Source organism: Ptychodera flava, chromosome 14, assembly GCF_041260155.1.
Source record: "Ptychodera flava strain L36383 chromosome 14, AS_Pfla_20210202, whole genome shotgun sequence".
NCBI lineage: Eukaryota > Metazoa > Hemichordata > Enteropneusta > Ptychoderidae > Ptychodera > Ptychodera flava.
Window position 1 is genome coordinate 4,596,921 of NC_091941.1, and position 22,797 is coordinate 4,619,717.

General features: G+C 37.1%; 1 protein-coding gene across 5 annotated transcripts in view; it reads right to left on the bottom strand.

The window, feature by feature from the left end:
- Positions 1-2,326: 2,326 nt before the first annotated feature.
- LOC139149029 (serine/threonine-protein kinase MRCK alpha-like) overlaps positions 2,327-22,797 on the bottom strand; it is a 66,078-nt gene continuing 45,607 nt past the window's right edge. The window contains exons 19-38 of one of the 5 annotated variants that reach the window (XM_070720523.1): positions 22,494-22,642; positions 18,423-18,523; positions 17,867-17,949; positions 17,296-17,325; positions 16,052-16,192; positions 15,101-15,278; positions 14,584-14,655; positions 14,118-14,322; positions 13,569-13,650; positions 12,592-12,808; positions 11,979-12,122; positions 11,267-11,698; positions 10,637-10,717; positions 9,076-9,173; positions 8,663-8,756; positions 7,965-8,082; positions 7,539-7,641; positions 6,697-6,741; positions 5,673-5,997; positions 2,327-5,255 (exon numbers count right to left, since the gene is read on the bottom strand). In XM_070720523.1, the coding sequence (XP_070576624.1) occupies positions 5,155-5,255; positions 5,673-5,997; positions 6,697-6,741; positions 7,539-7,641; positions 7,965-8,082; positions 8,663-8,756; positions 9,076-9,173; positions 10,637-10,717; positions 11,267-11,698; positions 11,979-12,122; positions 12,592-12,808; positions 13,569-13,650; positions 14,118-14,322; positions 14,584-14,655; positions 15,101-15,278; positions 16,052-16,192; positions 17,296-17,325; positions 17,867-17,949; positions 18,423-18,523; positions 22,494-22,642 (2,799 nt within the window). In that variant the 3' untranslated portion in view covers positions 2,327-5,154. The remainder of the gene's footprint in view (positions 5,256-5,672; positions 5,998-6,696; positions 6,742-7,538; positions 7,642-7,964; positions 8,083-8,662; positions 8,757-9,075; positions 9,174-10,636; positions 10,718-11,266; positions 11,699-11,978; positions 12,123-12,591; positions 12,809-13,568; positions 13,651-14,117; positions 14,323-14,583; positions 14,656-15,100; positions 15,279-16,051; positions 16,193-17,295; positions 17,326-17,866; positions 17,950-18,422; positions 18,524-22,493; positions 22,643-22,797) is intronic. The other 4 variants (XM_070720524.1, XM_070720525.1, XR_011556068.1 and 1 more) reach the window with 4 other exon arrangements.

Genomic DNA, 22,797 nt, shown 5'->3' on the forward strand with positions numbered 1-22,797 from the left:
AGCTTTACTAGAAAACAGGTATTACGCTGATATATTTGTTTGACAGGTGAAAATTATTTGTGTGTTCAGAAAATTTTGGCATTCAAATATATGGTAAGATTTTTGGAGTACTTCATTGTAGAAATTGTACACTTACCACTGTTGAAAAAACGTCTTGCATGCAGAACATAGCCAAGGAAAGCAAAGCTGTGTCTGTCAACTATACACACAGAGCTAAAATTTCTGAACATTTTATTAATAATGTATGTGATTCAAATTTTGTTCAGTTGCAAATTTCCTCCACAGTATTCTGAAAAACCAGTTTCCACAAGACTGCTTTACAAAAGATCAACACTTGCTTGCTTGTTTGTATCAGTATATAGATAGTGTTGGTGAGCTTAGCAACCAGAGTTTTGTCAGAAAAGGCCCCAAAACCGTTTTGTATAGCCCAAAATGTATTTGGCAAAATGTCATAAGCTAACAAGTATTAACTTATACCAAATATCTCAGAGGAGAGCTTACAATTAGGCAAGCTGTGGAAGTGTTCATAATCTGTGATTTGTACATGTTTAGCTGAAAGCTAATTTCACTCACAAGACCTGAAACTATTTCTGCAATCAACTCCACTCATGACTTTGTCACCTGTGGCACAATTTGTGTTCAGAGCTATTGAAGCTCAAGTGCAAGTTTGAGGTCTGGCAAATGAGACCACCAGTGAATCGTATTTACACCATGCATCTAGTGAGAGTAGTTCCTTTACGGACAATGCTATGCAACATTCCATCTCATCTACAGCCTGAATGGGGGACTTGACAAGTGCCTGACAACCTAATGTGAACTTTGGTGATCTCATTTTATGCTTTACAAGTACAGTGTGTACAAATGGAAGGTCTGTCATCTAACCTAACTGCATGTCATAATGTGAGCTTTAAATTTGCATTGATGCTGGAGATTGAAAACTATGATATGAAAGGCCATGAGTTCATACATCACTCCCAGTCAATCATTTCATCCCATTTCACTGTGCAGAGTTCCAAATTCATTATTTAAAACCCTTTCATCACCATGGTTTGTCCCAAATCCATTGTTTTCTATGGTAAAGTTGGACCTGTATACAGGGAACTGGGGGTGAAAGGGTTAAAACAATATGATTAATTCAAACCATGGTTTTTATAGGATCAAGGTCTCCTCTGTATGTAATTCCAATATGGGGGAACACGTTTTGTGAAGTGTGCCGTGTGAGAGAGTACATATATTTTTACCTATAGTGTGTGTGTGTGTGTAAGGGTGTTTGATTTTCACTTGCATCGCCCTTCATCAGCGACAACAGTACTTACAGTATTAGAAAACAGGACATACCAGAGATGGACACACTGGTGTCTTTATCAGCAAAATAGAACTTTATGATTCTTAAACATAAGGGAGAAGTGTCTCCCATTGTGTTGTGATGTTTATCTTTATCGAAGAGGTTTGTTTGTTCACATTTGGATATTATGCATATCAATAGTATGCAATTTATGTGTAATTTGTGTGTTGTTAAAGGTAATTAAAAGGTTATTGCTTTAACCCATTGTGCTCTGCGTGATTTTTACTTCAAGTTGGGTGACTGCTTGGTAGGTTCACTGTACTGATGTAAAATCATTTCAGAATTCGATCCAATCACTGTTTCCTCTGACACATAATGATAACCTTGAAGGATGCATCCTTGAAGGTTATCATTATGTTGTTACCGCTGGCAAAAATAAAAGTACAGGTTACAAGTACTGTATGTGCACATTAAGATTGTGCAAAATGTCCTGATTTTTTACTATAAGTAAATTTTCACGGGCAGCAATTTTAGCTGACAACGGCTTGTTTCTGCCGGCTGCCAGCTATTTTCTACATCCCTGACCTTAGTGATTGACTCATACACTCCACACAGAAATGAACTGTTTCCAAGTACGAGACATTTTCTGCAGAGGGATATTGACGCTAAACAAAATTTGAGAAAAACAGACCTCCCCTCAAGGCCATTGCATGCTATTGGTTTTGGAACAGCAGAAATTATTGTCTGCTGATTTCTGCAAATTTGAAGGGACAAGGAAAAAACCACACAACCTCAATGGGCTTATATGAACTCTAAAATGTCTCACACTAATTGTGGAATTTCCGTCTCATGACACTTGCCTCCTATCCATGTGTAACAGAAATTGAGACATGCTATTTCAGCCCATTGGCGTGTTGGGTTATATTAGTCCTCATACCATACAAACCATCTTTCATGGACCACACTGGCAAATTCACACACACACACAGCTCACCAACACACACGCAAAACCAGAGATACATTGAAGAGTTGACCAGGACATGCTTTATATTACAGAAATGATTTATTTATGTCTGTAAATGGGGAGAAACAATAAAATTACGTGACTTGCATACGCAAATTACAATAACACTAAAGACTGATTTGTATTTTTTTAATTATTTGACTGATTAAATGTATAGAGTGAGAGGGATAAGAATTGGGAAAAGTGGGATCCAAGGGAAGGTATGAGTAATACAGATTATTTAGAATAATTGTGTAAAGCAGTGACAACATCGGCTGCATAGTTTTTAAAGTTGTCTCCATTGAAATGTGATTTTTGTTTTCTCAGAAATTCCGTTCCTTAACTTACTCTGCCAAAGAATGGAAAAGCAACTTTTGACACGGAAAACAATATTTAATGCAAAGACTGAAAACCTTAAAGTATCTGATGAAATTACGGATTGACAGGAAAAATAACAAGACAAGGCATACATAGATGTGGGTCCCGAATATTTCTTATAACTGCAGCTGATTACTGGTCCAATATTATATTACAATAATTTCACCAGAATATTACAGGTTTGCAACCTTTTGTTTTGGGTTTGTTTGCATTGCATACCACGTAAATGAAATGCAAGCACTGACGTGATATTACTGTGACAAAAGAAAGTATGCAGTATCAGACTTATGCCCCAAAATATTACTCCACATTGCATATTACAATGATACAAAAATAAGAGAGGAACGCCAAAGTACATGGTAATATTACATTACAAAAGGAAAATACTCCCTCTCATCTGGAAATTAGGACAAAAATTACAACCCATTTCTTCAACTATTTTCATAATCAACAATTTCCCATCCCTCCATACTTTACACACTTTAGCACCAGTGTTGAGTTCACATGTAGTTTTTATTTTGGATAATGAAAAAAACAAAAGCACTGATTTAAGAATAATCCCACAGTTGAGGGCGATGCTATGATTTAAAGTGTTAAATATTTTATTTGAAAAGACTGACACAGATCGCCTGGGGTTATTTCTTCCCCAGCGACCTCTAACTGGCAATTTCTTTCACTTTCACCAAAATGAACATGATTCTTTGACATTTTTTTTTCATTCTACCTATATGGCTTTTTTTTTCTGCTAGCATAGAAACTAACATTTCTGAAAAAATATTTGTGAAAATGTCACAAACTTGGAAAAGGAAAACACAAAAACGTGTAAGGAAAAACTGTCGTTCAAAAAAAACTGTACATATTTACTTCAAGACATGAGACGCATTAACAAACTAGCTATAGCAATGTGGAAGACAGCAATAAAATAAATCTACGCTTGCAATACACATATATACCCCTTCCCTTCCCCTTACAAAACAGTTTGTGAATCATTTTTAAGCAAGGGACTCTGACACCTACAGAAAAGAAAAGGTTTGTTTAATGAGGGACAATTCAAGGAGAGAATTATTGCAAATGAAAATTTGAGGTGATCCATACTTGATTGTGTACAGAGACCATTGACATGTTTGCCTTGTACAGCGGCATACTCATGTCAAATCTACGACTTGTTTTTGGTTTATTTTGCTTAGTTTTGTCTTTGTTTTTGTTTACTGGAGGATCACATAAGTAGCTAATGCTGCGCACATACAGCAAAAGCATACTATGTCAGTCACAGAGGCTACACAATCTAAAACTTCAAAAGGACAAGTTCTAGACAAAATTGAAAGAAAAGGCTGCTGTAATTCTAAACTGACACAGAAATAAGGACACCTGAGCTCTTCAATACATGGCAAAAAACAATAAAGACGCGCAGAAACTCTGAACTGACCAAGTTTCTTTCATTTACAGTAACTGATTGATTCGTGAAAAAAATATAATCCTGTGGATTCTCCAGCCCTTTTCAAGTAGATGAGAAAGCCAAAATTAAGAAAAGGCATGACATTCCTAGTCCACTGGGACAACACATATGCACTTGTATGTTTACTATAACAAGTTTTTCACTTACGGTATATAACAACTTATATCAAGCTTTGATTGCGTATTTAAATCACAAAAATAACAAGTTTCTTCTTTAACTTTTTGACGTAAAATGCTAAATACCAATATACTACGATGTTTCTTGTTTTAAACTAGGTTTCCGCTTATTCTTGTTTTTTTTTTAAACCAGTAAATATAGCTGACAGTTCCAAGAACTACCAGTACCTCTAAAAATGATTTTACTTTTCATTATAATACAGTGTAACTTTAATTATACACAAGGTGATCCACAGTGTCGGACTGATTAGTTGGTGGTGGTTGTGGTGGGGGGCAAAGGTCATGCTGAAATTACCGGGAGTCACATGTTTACTTCAAGCAGTCCTACATGTCGTAAAAATTGGGTTATCATTTTTCTCTGGTTGACCAGAGAACCGTCACCACTTTTAATATACAAACTAGGAAGTGAACTACAAATGTCGAGTACTGGGGGTCAGTAGTGAATTTTCAAAAAAAGAGAAATTTATACTAAGACTAACTAATTTACATGTTCCAGTTCAGTCCAGCCGCTGCAACAGACACGTCCATTCTTGAGTTCATTTTTTAAATTTCTGTGCCTCTACGTTTTAAAATGCACAGTTTTTATTTACTAAAAGTTTTAAGCTAAATATCGGTTCATCCACACTGGCAAAGAACACAGGAAGTACCACTGATTTCTACACTTGCAAAGACAAAAACCGACAGCATCCACGAAAAAAAAGATGGTTACTGTGATTTTTTTTCGGTTTCAACCTCTCTGCTTGGTTTGCCATCAGCGATTCTTCAATAATGGGGGGTGAAAAAAAAACAAAACGAAAAAAGGGGGAAAATGCTGGCAGTTTGACTATTTACAGAAAGATGCGCTGATGTGTTGTACTCAGCTCTCCCATCCAAATGATCCGGCAGATCCTTGGTCCGGTTCCACATAACTTGTCCTGTGAGGTGTAGGGGGACTACTCATGGAACTGTTATTGGAAGCTGAAAGGTCACAAAAAAGCAAAAAAAAATTTACAAAAACGAAAACAAAAAATTGAACATAAATAAAAAGAGGATGTCAGTCAATTGATGGCAGTTGTAAAAAAGGAACCAGAGTCGATGCATCCACGCATTGTAACTTCTGTATATTCTTTCAGTAAAACAGTTGATAAAGTGGTAACTGTTCACTCCTATTAAAAAGTTCTGGTACAACAAACACTGTTGTATCATGAAGACTTTTTCCGAGCAGGAACCTTCATGGATGAGAGTATTCCTAGAAAACGTTATTGCCTAGAGGTAGTGTGGTCTCTTTCAGATACAATGTATTATTCCAAAATAGTTAACAATTTCACTTGAATGAATAAAAACTGCTACATCGGGTTATAACTGGGATTTCTTTTTGCGGAAACACACACACACCTATTGAGTGTCTTGGTGACTGCGATGAGAGGTCTAAGGCGCTATCTTTGTCATCTTCAGCGAGGGAGAAATTTTTCTGGTAGCTGTCCTGCGACGAGGTGGTTGATCCGTCTGATGGGGGACCCCCTCCACGGCGGGGGGAGCCACCCGGCGAATCCCTCGGGTTTCCGTTAATGTTGCCGGTGGCGGACGATGAAGCACTGATGGAACTGATTGGACGTCTGTGCTGGGCGGATCCACCCCGGTTAGCGGTCACTGGCGGCTGGAACATACTTTTCACACGATCTAACTCACGTCTTTGGGACTCATCAGTAGGGCGTACAGCCTGAGGATGACAAGACAGACACAAAGAGGGAGTTTATTTAAAGAGACTATTAAAGAGGTTGCATGAAATCTTCTCAAAACTCTAGAATCTTCATGATGGGCTACTGTTCACTTCATTGCCACTGACCAACAGAGATGTTCTCAATGAACTTGTTGAATGTAACACAATTACAGTGTTGTGACAGGTTTCTTCATGGTTAAAGACTTCTCATCATCAAAAGTTTATTTTTTTGAGATTAGTGCCTCCACTAGTTCAGATATTTCAGAGATAGGTATGTTAGTCAAATATATCAACAAATACAGTTTCCTGTGATAAACTCTCTATGGCAAATATATATTATACCTGCTAAACAAAAAACTTTCCCTCGATGAACAACTTAAAATTGACTTCTTTTCAGTAAGACCTTGAGCAAAAATGTAATCTAACTGTTTCTTGGACATTTTGCAGATTTGAAAAGCTAGCTGTATTCTAGAGACAGCTACTAAGCTAGCTGAAGAAACAGTGGCACAGAGCTTTATCCTTGAGAATTATTACAGAGAGAGAGGGAGCTGGAGAGAAAGCTGACACTGTTACACTGCTACTGGGGTGTGTGATACATGCTGAGATGAAGAAAGGAATACGAAGGGAAAGAGAATACAAAAAACATTTGGGATGCATAACTGAGTATGACAGAAAGAGAGAGAAATCAGTATTACATACCCCTTCCTCTTGAATATCACCCAGCATATCAGATGCAGTCATGGACTAGAGGAGAAGAGGTGTGGTTTGTTTTGGTGAGACACAAAAGATACAGCAAAGGAAAGATTTTTTTTTTGAAAGTGCGAGAGTGGGAAGAAAATGGAAAAAAATCTAGGTGAGCTGCTGCAAGTAAAAGCTGGGTGAGGTGTAGCGCATAGTGCATAATGATACCAGAGGATCTTTAACCCTTTCATCTCCATAATTTCTATATGACCTGATTGTCTTCCATGGTGAAGTTCAACCGCCATGGAGGATCATGGAAGTGAATGGGTTAAAGTTGCCCACTAGGTGTTATGATTTCATGATGTGAAAATCAACTACAGCAAGCCAGTCTATTATTTTAGATTTCTGCACATGCTTTAAGAAAGAAACGCCAACAAGTGTGTTTTCTCCCTAAATTATAATTTTTGAGATAGTACAAGCATTGATTGACTAGGGATGCTACATTCCACATGGACAGCAAGTAGTGGGTGGGGGTCAGAGGTCAACTACAGGAAGGCCTTATTGCGGTCCACCGCTTACTGATCTTTGAGGTGCAAAGGTCTCAAGGCAAGAGAGCAGAAAACTTGTTTTCTACTCAGAACAAGAGCACAACATCACATTTGACTAGACATAAAGGGACATATTGACAGTGAGGATAAGTTATATTCACCATTCACGTGACAAGATGATTCAAGACAAATTAACAGTGGAGTGAGAGTGGTGAAGACTATGAATCAGTCCATGCAAAAAAAAATAAAAGAAAACTAAACGAATCATGCAATTCTTCTTATTGGTTCTGTTACTATGGGTTCAAAACTTACCACTGGTAGATCTTTCAGTATCTGTAAACCATCACCAGGTCCCATGTGTGATATATGGTTGAAATTGGTTGGCCCAGAAATCAGCGATTTTCTATCAATAACCCTGTGCAGAAAATTGTTAAGGAAAAAATAATAAACATGGAGAATGGCACAAAACAAAAAGGTGATGGACGAAAAATGCTTTAAAATGAAAGTAAATTTCCAGCGTGAGACGTGCTGATGTACTTAGAATCTTTTTCACCCCAATTATCTGTTACCTTTGGTACAATCCTGTTACTTGCCCGATGTGGATTAGTTTATTATGCAGGGAAAGGACGGTGGGAGGATGGAGGTGAATGGATGGAAATGTTAAAATGTGAGAGATAATCATCACAAAAAACACAAGACAAGAAACACAGAACAATGATTGAGAGTTGAAAATCTTACTTTCTGGCCATTCTATCATCTTCCCTTGTCTTAAAGGAGAAACGTCTCTTGCTCTGTAGCCTCTGTGCATTTCTCTTGTAAGGCATGTCTGGGATTCTCAGATCGACTGAAGCACCATCTGTGGGCAAATATTGCTGAACATCAACTCTGAACTCTGTCTGGAAGTTCTCTACAAACCTTTGTGATGTCATTTTGTTTGCAGCAATAGAATTCATTTTCTGCTTTTTACTACCCCCACACACAGTGAAGTTAAATCATGAAAAAATTCTCTAAAATTAAGCATGTCTTTTCAGAGGTTCATCTCTTTCAAATAATTCAGACAATATAGATGGTAATGAGTACAAACCAACATTATCACTACTCAACACAATTGACATGTGACAGCCCATGTTGATACCATTGCAAATATCAAATTACACAAATGCCAAGGTATTAACCAGCACACGTCAGATTACACTATGTCAAACACACATTGTAGGACTGCAGTGGGCTTTAATATCACTGAACTGAGCTGGGCTGCAACCTACATGTATAGTTTCTCACATATTGGGCAACAAATATCAACATTCTTTGAAAAATAGTTTCATGACTAAAACACAATCTAACAGAGAGTTTTTTTTTTAACTTTTTATCTGACTTGATTTGCTCTGAATCACAAGATTTGCATGTGAATAGTTGTACTGGCTGGTAGGACTTACCACAAAGAATATTCTTGAAGAAAATAAGTCTGGGTACATATCCCTCTGTAACCAAACTCACATTCATACTGCCCTCTGTTGACAAGGGTCTTGTCTGTAGGCAAGAAAAGGAAATTTGACAATTGATCAAGAATGCAAGGAAAGGTAGATGAGACCTGACAACACCAACACTTCTGTCAGTAGGATGAGTAGTCAATGGAAGTGAATGGAACTTTGACAACTTTGTGTTATCTTTTCAAACGGAATACAGAACTTCTGTCATCAATTGCTCTATCTTGTGCCCAAACTAGCACGTAGATACGTTTAGAATTTTATTCAACTTCTTTGTCTGAGAAACCAGAGACATGTATCATGTGACATGCCCAATACTTATAACTTCAACTGGCTTTCTTGTCTTGGTTTTGTTTTAATACCTGTTTGATAGGAATGGTCTGCAGCCATTCCATGGTATTCACATCAATGACATCCACAGCTGTCTCACTGTACACTGTCAGATATGGTTTCACATAACCTGAAATCATAGAGATTGAAACAGGAAATTGTGTCAACATCAGGAGTTAGCTGTGGTGGAAATGAATGGCTTTATTTGGTTAACCTGAATACTCTGGGGTCAAATCATCAATGTGGTCAGGCTACTTAATGTCAACAGGAAATGGTTGGTGTACCCATGGTTTGACAGGAAGTCCAGGGCAAATTAAGGTCAGGCATAGGAACCACAAGTCTGAATCAGAATGTGTTCTTTAGATTTGCTGTGTTGACATACTGTATAGATGGATGAACCCACTGTCTAGCATACTACAGAGTACTTACCGACTTGAACAATATCACAGACAGTGAGCTGATAAAACAAGACTGTTACTATGAAGGAAACAATTTCATTTTATTTACAATTATTTTCTTGAGAGGAAAAGAGAGAAATATAAATGCCTTTGCTTACACTGTCTCTTGCATATTTATTTGGGGTTCAATAAAGAAGTCCTATTTTCTCACTTGTCTTATTGTTTCTCCAGGAACAACATATCAATACAAGTAAAATGGTTTGTGTTGAAGTGCTCATTCAACAGTTGCTAACAAAAAAAATGCTGTTATAACAGCATCCAGTTTTCACATTGTTAACAATTTCACTTGTAGTGCATTATATCAACAGACTGTAGTAAAATTATCCTTTCTATGAAAGATTCTCTGTTTCAAAAAGAGCAACTTTTCCTCTCAGAGCCAAGAATACACCATAACCTCTAATGACCTCACAGGACCTGAGAGTGACATGACGTCATGACAGCTGGGAATGCATTGTCACCTCATTTGACCTGTGACCTCAGACGACCAAAACTGAAGAAATAAATTTACGACCTCCCTTCTCATATTTCGTTTTCCTAGATTACCCAAACACAGGGTCAGTGTTTTCTCAGGGTTTAGGCAACGAGGAACAGTTTTTTAAAACCTTCAAAATGAGCGGCGAGATTTCAGCATTAACTCACAACAAGTAATCTTGTTCTGCTATTGTTGAGGTGAGGCAAATATGCTCAATATAATTGTGTTCTGTTCTATCAATTGTTACTGTACAAAATGTTAATCTCAGGTAATTGACAATGAAATGTGGGAACTATTGGCAGTCAAGTTTAGGTTCTTTCTGATGTTGCTGTGATAGACGTTAGAAACAACTTCACACGAGTTTCAGCCCATTGACTCAGTGAACACTGATATGTGCAGCTTTTGTGCATATCCACAGATTTCTTGAAATGTGCAATTTGTGCAATTTGCACAGCAAAGACAGTGCTCTAATCCAGTCAGAGTCCAATGTCAACAAAGAGACATCATCAAATCTTATAGTTAAGTCTGAAACAGAAAGAAAACCGTCAGCTGACATCTTTCCAGTAAGAATTCATATCACATGACAGCAGAAGTCAACCAAGTGGCACTTCAACTAACAACGTATATACCGTTGGTGGATGGAAAAATAAATTTGACACTTACATATATGTGAAGGAGGTGAGGGCCACATCAGCTCTTGATGTCTAGACCTCCTACCCTGAATGTCTGCGTACACACCAACCGCTGAAATAGACAAGAAGTGATATCTTTGTGAAAGGAGTCAAGTCTTGTTGACCGAGTACAGGTATATCAAAATGTTCTACAGTAACCCAGCTTGATGTATTTCAAATCATGTGTAACTGAGATGGAAGTTCTTTTTAAATGACAACTTTGGCATTTTTACATTTGTGTTTTTTGTCAAGTAACATGACTTTCACAACTACAGCATAAAAACATTTCACCAATTGCCGTACTTTCATTACTACAGCAATAGAGTAACTTTGCAAATACAAAATGTCAGTGATTACTCTCGATTGTGAAGTTACTAGTAGTCGATATTTTCCTTTGCCTTGTGCAGATCATAACAACAATCTAACAATCTCTGAGTATCATTTACAGAAACACAATATTGTCTCACTTTAATAACAAACACCATATACAGGATACACACATTGCTTTACAGATGTAAAGTTCATTAAAAAATCATTTCACTAAATTTTTCCTTCCGTTGTTATCTTGCCATTAAAACCCTACCCACAATCCAAATCTGCTATTTACAGTTGTCACACTTACTTGAGAAACAGAGGAGGAATTCCTTGGCATTGACTTCTACAGCACACATGGCTTCCACTGGACTTGTACAAATGAACTTGAAGGATGGATCTTCTGCACTGATCAGTGGATGCGGATATCCCTCTCCTTGAATGGAAAAGATTCCATAGCCAGACATGAATCCAGCGATAAGCCGTCCACCAAACACACCTAGCCACTGGGCATTATTTGGCAGTGCTATATCCTTGATTTTCCTGTGTCTAATCTTAGTACGATTAAGTTCATAGACAAAAACGTGTCTTTTGACAGCGGCGCATATGCACGTGGTTGATCCCTGTCGTACTGTGCCGATGGCAAACAATGTGCATCCTTTTGTTTCCTGCAGTTTGATCCCTTCCATTTCGTAGCCTTCGAGTGCTGTCATTGAGAACAACCTGACGTGTCTTCCTTTACCTGAAAAGTGCAATGTTTCTGAAGTCAGTCACTGAAAATACAACAGATTTTGGGTTTCCCCCAAATACTGCTCAATTTGTAGCACAAACAAATCCAGTGGCTTTTCTTTCATATTTTACGCCAGAACTACAGTGCCACTGAGTAACAATGTAGATTATCACTTGCTAGACATAATACTGCCCTCTAGTGGTGACAAGTAACAGCAATGTTTTGGTGTCATTTGAGAATGAAATTGCATGTGAAAGCACACATCGACAGAAGGATAAAACTGAGGACATACCTGAAATAACCACTACCAACTGTTCATCGTGAAGGACTTCAATCTGGTAGGCTTTCTTGCCATCTCCAACGCGCAGAATTTCATCCTTTGCTAAATCTATACCAAACATACCTTCATCTGTACCGAGCAGAAACCGGTCAGGATCTGTGTGTGGAAGCAGCAGAGACACAGAGACAATTTCAACGTTATTCACAGACATGATACTATTTGAATTTCAGGTTTTCACAGCAACATAATTAGAGCAAAAGGAGTTTGCAATATATGATTGAACAAGATGAACACTGTGTATATAAATATGCACTGGGGAGTAGAACAAGAAATTATGGTTGATATTGAAAACAAAAATAGTGAAAAAAATAATTAAAAATTAGCATTACTGGCCCTTTAAAGAAAGACATTGTTTTCCCTCATTCTGGGAAAGAGGCACAGTAATGTATGATCCAAGGAACCTCTCTCTGGCATTCTTATAAATGAGACGCATGCCATGCTTGAATACAATTAAATCTGCAGTGAAATTCTACATTGTGCAATAACTTGAGTAGATGATAGCATCTTTGCATTCAGATATACAGTACATTTTCATGATGCAAGATTCATGAAAGAATTGACTCACCTACAATGGCGGCACACTGGGCTACCCTAATTAGTGGCAATGAGCTGTCATAGACCTCCTTTGCCCTGTACACAGACCTATCTGGAAGCTTATTTTTCACAAGTACTTTGCGTAACTCTGTGAGAGCACCAACCCACTTGATTCTATCCTGTTCACTGTCTGCAAGAAGCAGTATCTGAGCTCTCAGACCAGGGGGATTCAGCTGAGACGCTGTTACCTGCAAGAATCAAACACCAATTTCATGTGACATAATAATCAAATCACAAAGGAAAACAGTCATTAATTGGGGAGATGCTCAGAAATATTTTTGTACTTCAGGTCTTTCCATTCTTTGATTCACTAATTCAAATCATATTCTGTCATTTTTGTCATCTAAGACAATTTTAGGTTTAAACAATGTCACTTCATGAAAATCAACGTATTCCTTCTTTCTTGAGGAGATGTTCAGTACAAAATGGGGTGATTCTCGTAAATAACATCAAATACTTTTCTGAGCGTGAGATAAACAGGTTACTGATATCATTCTTCCATCTTCTGTATAAAGACCCATCCCAACTTTTGAAGGAGAATGGTTTGAAGTTTATTTTAGAAATACACCCAAAATGAATTTCAGAAAGGCTCTATTTTCTAAGTGCCTACCATTGTATACTGACAGCATGACTATTGCGTGACACATGATCAAAACATATGTGTGTAGTCATAGATGCACTCTAGTATAACTATAAGCAGCAAGACTGAAGATTAGTGGACACAGAGAAATTTTGTTTGAATTGTTAGTAACCTAGGGAGTCCACTCATACCATCACTCATTATCTAGAGCCCCTAAGAAATCTGTTGCAGTTTGCAACCAAAGGTGTGTCAGTAATCTTCAGTCTTCCTGTATAGGCTCTAGGAAATTGCAGTAGGGAAGTCTGCAATATGCAGTGTCACTGTATATGTGATTATCATGACATTGTCATCACCAACATGATACTCACCCTAAATATACAAGGAATATGGTTCTTATTGGCATGTATAACATCTGATGCTAATACAGAACTAACTCCAAAGTCCTCGTCCCTGAAAAGACAAATACAATTCACTATCAGAAAGTTCAAGGTAATGAAAAAGTAAATTGACAGCACTGGAAATGTATTCATTACCGAAATTTACTTGTTAAAAGATCAAAACATTGTAGTTTAAAAGTGATGTTTCATGGACCAGATTGTTATAAAGTTAGAAAAAGAGGTGAGCAATTTGATGCGTAAAAATCTAGCAGAAAATCAGAACAGGAATGTTCACAAAGTTACTGAATGTTGGCCAAGTGCTAGAAAAAGAGTTTACAAATTGAACTTTACTTGCATTCATGTGTTAACTGGCATTAAACCGTTAAAAACCTGACATCGATATAACCCTATTATTTAAGTTAGTTGGATCAATACAAAAGCAGGGGGGGTGTGAGGGGGTGAAGATAACTCTCTCCTCCAACAAATATATCTTCTACGTCACCATAACAAACAAGGCACCCTCTCTTCAAACAGACTTACCGCATATCAATGACATGTGAAAGAAAGGTTGTTGGTTGTGCGTTCTTCCCCTCTGGCGTCTCATAAAGGAAAAGTTTGAAATCACAAACAACTGCAAATTGTCTGGTCCATCCTTTCCTGACTCCACCAGGTTTAGGAATTTTCAGGAACCCTTCATAGGCAGTGCCAATGCCACGTGTGGGATCTATACCTAACGGCCTCTTAGCTGAAACAAGAAACAACAAAAGTCTTCTCACAAACTGTTTTGTTCTGGAAAATTTAAAATTACCTATCTACATCCATATGTTTATTTGCCCATTTCTTTGGTAAGGTACATATAGAATTTCACTTTGCTATCACTTGTTTGATGTTAGTCCTCCACTGCCAGATTCACAAGAATATTTAAATTCTAAAATAACTCTACATGAAGCAGCCAAACAAATACAGAGGAGTTGCTTTCAAGGAGGACAGAAAATGAGGAACTTACTTTGATCTGCTGGTATTGGACACACTGGTGGAGCTTTCTCAGCACAGGCTACATGACAGGCAAAATGGCACACTGTAGAGAGAAAAATATCCACATAAAGACTTTGATCAGGCAACATTAAAGGCCAATGACTTGATCCCCGGGATCAAGTTTGTTTAAGTCTATAAGAAGATTGTGGAGTGTTATAGCCTTTTGTTATCCATTGAAATTGTAATCTAATAAGTACTTTCCCTGTGATATGACAGACATGCCCTAATCATTATAGGATTCTAATATTGAAATTCTTCTAAAATGCATGTTTATCTGCCATGAAATCTTGATAGAGAATATCAGTTTTGATGTGTTGATGGAACATGTGCAAGTTATAAACTGCAGACTGTAGAAAACCTACACTCTAACCAAATACATTCAAACAGATCTCCAAATACTCTTGTGTGAGTGTATTGCAGCTTTCAACCAGACCGTATTCTATTTCTCCTGAATATTACAACACTAGTGAAATTAGTCAACTTCCTACCTTCACACACCGTTCCTTGCCTAACTTGTCCTGTCATGAGTGACGTACAGTGATTACATTTCACAGGTGTACCAAACGTCCTGACCACAAACTGATGTGCTTTAGGTTTAGGCTGTACAAAGGTTGGTTTGTGTGCTGGGTATACATGTTGTACTGGCGGTGGTGGTGGCGGCGGCAGCTGTAGTATAGGAAAAATGTTATACATGTATTAGCTTTCTCACAACACAATACAGTCATTCTTTTCATTTCAATAGACATAGTCTTTCCTCACATAGCCTGTCCTATTTGCACCTAAAACTGAATTTTACAATGACATCCAAAATATTATGCACTTTTTCATGTTGTAACATTTTTACAAGAAAATTTTGTTAAGAGAGAGTTTATTTGCTTTGGCTTCTCTCGGTCTTAAGACTTTTGGTTTTGTGTTAACCATAAAATGGCCAATTTTGATAATCTCTATAGCCTTGTGTACACATAGTGCAAATCACTGACACTCATAGGTGCACACAACAACAGATTTATGTTTGGAACTGACGTATGGACTTCTGCCACCCACCATTTATAATGGTACTCAATCACACAAATTTTGCACGTCCTGAATTATGCAACACCAAATGTTGCTGTTTGCTACTTGGAATGTAAAATAAACAAAAAATGTACACACAAGGTATCTCTGTCAATGACAAAGTATTTTGGGGGTTAGATACTACCTCAAGAAATGTTTACAATACAATCACCTTTTTGGTAAACTCTAATCAAGACAAATAATGAAAATCAGAGGAGCAGTAAAACATTGAATGAGTATTGTACACATCACGTACGTTACACAAATTGAAATTTATGACATCCTCACTGTCTATACAGTAAACTGCAATATTTTTTTTGTAGGAAATCAAAATACACATATTACTATTTTGCAAGACATTTCATGACTGACAAAGAACAGATTACCTTCTTCTTGATTTCATCTTCTTCACTACCTATTGATTCTTTTCTAGGTGGTGTTGGTCTGGGTTCCTCGTACCACACGTCAACCTGTTTTTCATCTCTTGGTTTCTGTTCTTCCCCGTCCATGTCCTCCTCATCGTCACTCTGTGAAATGCAAACCACAGTGTCTGTTGTAGTTCATGAGTCTCAGTGCACTTGGTGAGAATGCTTTCTGCACTGTCATGCAAGGTTTGGTTTATAGTGGACAGGCATTAGAAAAGGTGAGTACTTGTTACAGGGTATCTGATTGGTCACTGTTAGCTGGCAGTCATCATTTAAACAAAGGGTGAACTATATCATGAATTTGATTGGTTAGTGAAAGTGTGGGAATACTGGAAAGGAGTATATATTGTTGGATCTGAATGGATGTTGAACAGGCACTGGGACAGTCTGTGTATGCACACTATGGTAGAATTGGTCAAAGCTATACTCAGCCAGGGATAGATGGGTATGTATGATGATTGGACAGCCCTACAAAGTACAGCACACGATTCATTTTGTTCATTTTCAACAATTGGAGAACTGATTACACCTCTGCTTGAGTGCATCAACAATTATGGCTCATTATTGAGATAACAGCTTTAATGGCAAATAATAATGCATTGTTGCTATCTGCTGATTAGCAAAGTACTGTAGAAATTCAAACTGTCTAATATATATGAGGAGAGGCTGGACAAGTCTGGGGTGTAAATATCAGAATTTAGCTGGTAAGTACTGTAACTCAAGTGCTCCAATTTTTTTGCATTGGTTTCAACAACTGTGACATTGTAGATTGTCATGAACAAATACGCTTGTTTCATATTGAGTCAACGGAAAAGTAACATATACAGAGACAACGGCATATATAACTGATACATCACATGTGGTGCTTATTGTAACTCTTTACATTTTACATGGTATTAATCCGAACTTTTATCAATAACATTGAAACCATACCACATCATTTGCTTGGACATACATATCTTGTGAAATCACAAATATCAATCACTGAACAATGTGGTCATCTGGCCATCAACACAAAAGGATATTTATCTGCATTTGGTTTGTACCGATGAATAATTTATCTGTAGTTGTGAGAAAGCATGGATAACACGCAAAATGGCATGTGACGTTTCAAACAAAAGCATATACGCATCTCTATTTCACTACAAAATGGGGGTTTCTACTGAAAAATAAAAAGGAACTGAAATATCCACTAGGGGAATTACCTCAAAGTTAAATGTTGTTTGCATAAAGCTCTGGAAACAGGAGGACGAAAGGAGAGAAAAAACAAAAGAACAGCAAATCAATGAGACAGAGCTTAAGCGGCGTAGTTGTTGTGTGACAAGATAACATCAGCGTGTGAAAACAAAATTGGAATGTCCGCAGGCTCCGCTTTTTCAGAGAAAAATCTGTAAGAAAAATCTAAGATAATGATGTGTTATATAGTTGCATGTTGGAGACATGCGCATATTTTCCCAGCTGTACTATGATGCCACAGAGTGGTATCCCCCCACCAATGCACGCATGATCACCTCATATTGAAGAATAGATGTTAAGCACTTTGGATGAGCAGCACATATGAACTGATTTTCTTTTTTTGAATACCATAGGCGAGAACCAGGAATATGGGTGAATGAATGTATGAATGAATGAAATGTGCTGGCAACATTTAGTGATTGGCTATGAATGCTCTCGTCATACTGTCTTTGAATTTTTACAATGTTTTTACTTATAGACATGGGATTAACTGTGGACATAGTTGGACAGATGACTAGACTCTTCATCTTTGTTACTTACCTCAGCAAACTCCATGGACCTTGATGGTTCATTAATCAAGAATGAGTCCATGTAGGACATCTGTGAATTTGGTCTGGTAGGAGCTGCAAAGACAAAACCAAATCGACATCACTTCATCTATTCAAATCAAACTTCACAATCCCCTTGATTCCACATACCTAAACATTTCAAATCATCACATATCATTCCTATGTGCTGGGGTAGTTTTTCTGTTTTTCACCTTCTTTCTACTTTTAGCAGCTGTATGCAACAATCTTGTCAGGTTGAATGCTGATAATCAACAATAGACTTCCAATGGAACTACACATACATGCACTGGACACAATGAAATCACTGGACATGATGAAATCAAGTCTCTATCTAATTTTGTAGACAATCGACCAAGATAATAATCTATAGTCATAGCATGCCATCTGGTCATAAGAAGTACAACAATAACACAGCATGGTGACTTTCTTTCCCTCTTTTCTCATTGAAAACATCTGATACATACACGAATTACATGTTTCCGTAAAAAAAACTAACAAGACAACTAACAGTACAGAGGATGACTTACATTCTGCATCCACTTTCCTATTAAGTTCAGCAATCTCCTGCTTTAATTTTTCAATTTCTGATTCATATTCTCTGTTGCGACTTTCAGTGGCGACAAGTTTGCTGTTGACATGAAAAAAAGATGCAATTCATTCAAAAGAGATGGACAACTACGAGCTAAAAATAAGTTTACTGTATCAACGCATTGTTTTACTCCTTAACAAGAATGTAAAAATCTTGGTGTATAGGAAAGTCAATGAGTTGACACTGCCCATGCCAAGGGGTATGCATTTTATATATCAAATATCACAAATGGAAAAGGGAAATACTAGGGACGGACCATTAGATCTTGGGGGGGGTGGTCAAAAACAGAAAAAAAAAATTTCAGAGCAGAAAGTTAGGAAAAAAAAAATCTTCAAACTAGTTTGCAAATAAAAAATAAAATAAATAAGAAGACAAAGGCGTAAAAAAAAAATCTGCAAAAGTCTTTAAAATGTTGAATTTTTTTTAAATTTTACGGACAGAAAGCAATTTCTGTATTTTTTAGTACATCCTCCCGGCACATTTTTAATTTTAATTTATACATTTAGAGTGACTGTATCCCTTATACTGGAAGTTGTGATTATCTAATCTTTTCAGGACTTTTGTATTCTGATCACTTGAAAATTATGAAATTATAGAGCCTGTTTTCTACTTGTTTCCTGCGTACAAACCAAGCAGGTACACTAGGTAAAACATTGAAACTATGGTATGGTTGTCAAGACAGAAAGTTGTATTTGCCTTTTAAGATCAAGGTAAACAGATGCAGGCCACATCAGTTTCATTTTTTTCACAGCATTTTATTGCAATGATGAATGCAAGAATGGGTGAACAAGTAGAAACACGTCAATAATGATAAAACAACATATCAAGTCATTATGTATTATTTTGCTTTTAAAAAGACATTTTCAATTCTTTTTTCTCAAAAAACAGCCTCAAAAAACAACAGCAACACATGTTTTAACATTCAACAATACACTACGTAGAATGCCATCTATCCAACAAATCCCAACACAAAACACACACAAAGGGTTGAACTTTGAAAGTTTCTCGATAGCAAATACTGAATAAATCAGCATGAATAATCGTTTTTGTGTAGCAAATTTCAAAGAAATTGGACAAGCCCTTTCAGAGAATACAGATTTTTGACCATGAATGGCATAAATTGCCCTAAAAAGACAAATATTGAAATTTCAACACATCTATACACATTCAATCAATTTGGACATGCTGCTACAGAGAAATAGATGTTTTGATCAAAAAAGGGCAACAATTGCTCTAAAAACACAAATATGCAAATTTAACTATATTATTTAGCTTATTTTAGCTTGTCAGCTTGTCAAAATCAATTGTAAATCATGAGATATGCATGATGTTTGGTGGGGTGAATGTAGGCATTTCACCACGCAGTAGAAAGGGAAGCCAGGAAAAAATAGTCAATTTTCAAAACTATAGGAAGCTACTGAGGAGCAAGAAGACCATGTTTCAGAGGAAAATGTGTAATCAGAAAAAATGCTCCCAAAGTGCCACCAAATAACACCATTTTTATCTCTATTTTTCAAAGCTCCAACAGCAGGAGGGGGGACACTCCCTCCTGACCTCCCCCCGATAAAAATACTCCCCAAGTGCCACCAATAACACCATTTTAATCTCTATTTTTCACAAGCGACCTAGCGGCCGATATAGCTCCGCTGTGTTTATGTAGAGAATAACTATTTTTGACACATGTTGATGAAGAAGGAGGAAATCTTTGATAGCTCAATGCAGTGGCCAGAAAAAAGTGGCTAAAATAAGCTGCAAAAATACACATTGAAGATTTCATCATACTTTGAATATATCACATCGGATCATCCCTAGGAACATGTCAACCAAAGCTATCTGATGAGTAGTGTTTTGAGAATAAAATTTTCTGACCAAAATGGCAACAATTGCCCCCCCAAAATAAAAATTGCAGATTTCATCATAATTTCAAAAGATCAAATTGAGTTCATCTATAGAAACCTGTATACCAAATTTCAAAGCTGTTAGACCAGTACTTTTTGAGAAACACATATTTTGACCAAAAATGGGAAAAATTGCCACAAAATTCAAAATTGCAGATTTCATCATTATTTCAATAAATATCATGTAGTTCATCTATGGAAACCTGTATACCAAATTTCAAAGCTATCAGATGAGCAGTTGTTGAAATACACATTTTTTGACCTAAAATTGCAAAAATTGCCCCAAAAATACAAAATTACAGATTTCAGGAGAAATTAAATATATATTACTTAGCTCATCTGTAGGAACCTGTATACCAAATTTCAAAGCTATCAGACCAGTACTTTTTGAGAAACACGTTTTTTGACCAAAAATAGCAAAAATTGCCCCAAAATTACAAAATCGCAGATTTCATCATAATTTCTACAAATATCATTAAGGTGATCTGTAGGAACCTGTATACTAAATTGCAAAGCTATCAGATGAGTACTTTTGGAAATACACATTTTTGACCAAAAATGGCAAAAATTGCCCCAAAAATACAAATTGCAGATTTCATCATAATTTCAATACATATCATTTAGTTCATGTGTAGGAACCTCTATACCAAATTTCAAAGCTATCAGATGAGTAGTTTTGGCAATACACATTTTTTGACCAAAAATGGCAAAAATTGCCCAAAAATACAAAATTACAGATTTCATCAGAAATTCAATATATATTACTAAGTGCATCTATAGAAACCTGTATACCAAATTTCAAAACTATCAGACCAGTACTTTTTGAGAAATACATTTTTTGACCAAAATGGCAAAAATTGCCTTAAAAATGCAAATTTGCATATTTCTTCACAATTTGAACAAATCTTAAATAGATCATCCCTAGGGACATATGTACCAAATTTCAAAGCTATCTGACCGGTAGTTTTGAAGAAGAAGATTTTTAAAGATTTTTTTACCAAAAATGACAAAATTGCCTTAAAAATACAAATATGCAAATTTCACCACGATTTGAAGAAATCTGACTGAAGTCACCATAAGTAAACTGCATATTAAATTTCAAAGCAATCGGACAAGTGGTTTGAGAAAAGAATATTTTTTTACCAAAAACACCAAAAATGCCCCAAAAATACAAATATGCAAATTTCACCACGATTTGAACAAACTTAAGTGAGGTCACCCTAAGTGAACCGCATATAAAATTTCAAAGCAATTGGACTTGCGGTTTCAGAGGAGAAGGCAATTGTTGACGGACGACGACGACGACGACGACGACGGACGACGGACGACGGACGACGACGGAAAATCAACCTATTTGATAAGCTCCGCGTCGCTGACAGCGGAGCTAAAAAGCTCCAACGGCAGGAGGGGGACACCCCCTCCTGACCGACCCCCGGAAAATACTACCCAAGTGCCACCAAATAACACCATTTTAATCTCTATTTTTCAAAAGCTCCAATGGCAGGAGGGGGACACCCCCTCCTGACCTCCCCCCGCAAAAATACTCCCCAGTGCCACCAAATAACACCATTTTAATCTCTATTTTTCAAAAGCTCCAGCAGCAGCAGGGGGACACCCCTCTCCTGACCCCCCCCCCCCCCCCCCCCCCCCCCCCCCCCGTGACTGCTTGCGTGGCCGCTCGTGGTGCTTGGCACCACATCTTTGCCCTCTTTATCTTCAGACAGCGACGAACTAAAAAAAATTATAAATCTGAAATTTACTCTGAAAAAAAAATTTGCACAGCTAATCTCAATTGGAAAAAAAAATTTCAGAAATTTACAATAGTAAAAAAAAATTTCACAATTTCATTGTGACCACCCCCCCCCTCCCAGGGTCTAATGGTCCATCCCTAAATAGTGTTGAAAACAAATAATATCACATGAAAGTCATTCTGACTAACTTCCTACAAAACAGATACTTCAGAAACTTCCTCCACAACACCGGATTGAAATCAGGAACAGTGCAAGATAATGCACCATTCCTTTGATCCACAGTAGTTTATCCTTCCAACTAGCCCACCTCCACAACTACATGTAATGATTTCACTGAAATTTGCAGCCCGGTGAATTTACCTTTCAGCAGCTACAAGGGTGACCTTGACCTTCTTCAACTCTTCAGCTACTGACTGTTTGGCTTGGATTTCACTCTGAAGGCTAGACTGCAAGTTCAAAAGCTCTATCTTGTCCAGTTTCTGAGAGCGACGCATCTTCCAGTCTTTTTCCTGTCAACATCAATCAGGGAGAGAGTGTTTTAAAACCAAGAGCTTGGCAAATATAAGAACAAAAGCTGGATCTGTCACAGTATTTCATAACACCAAAGCAGAGAGTGAAACTTGGTGAGAATCTAACGCTTACTTCTATTAGTAATGTTTAAAAA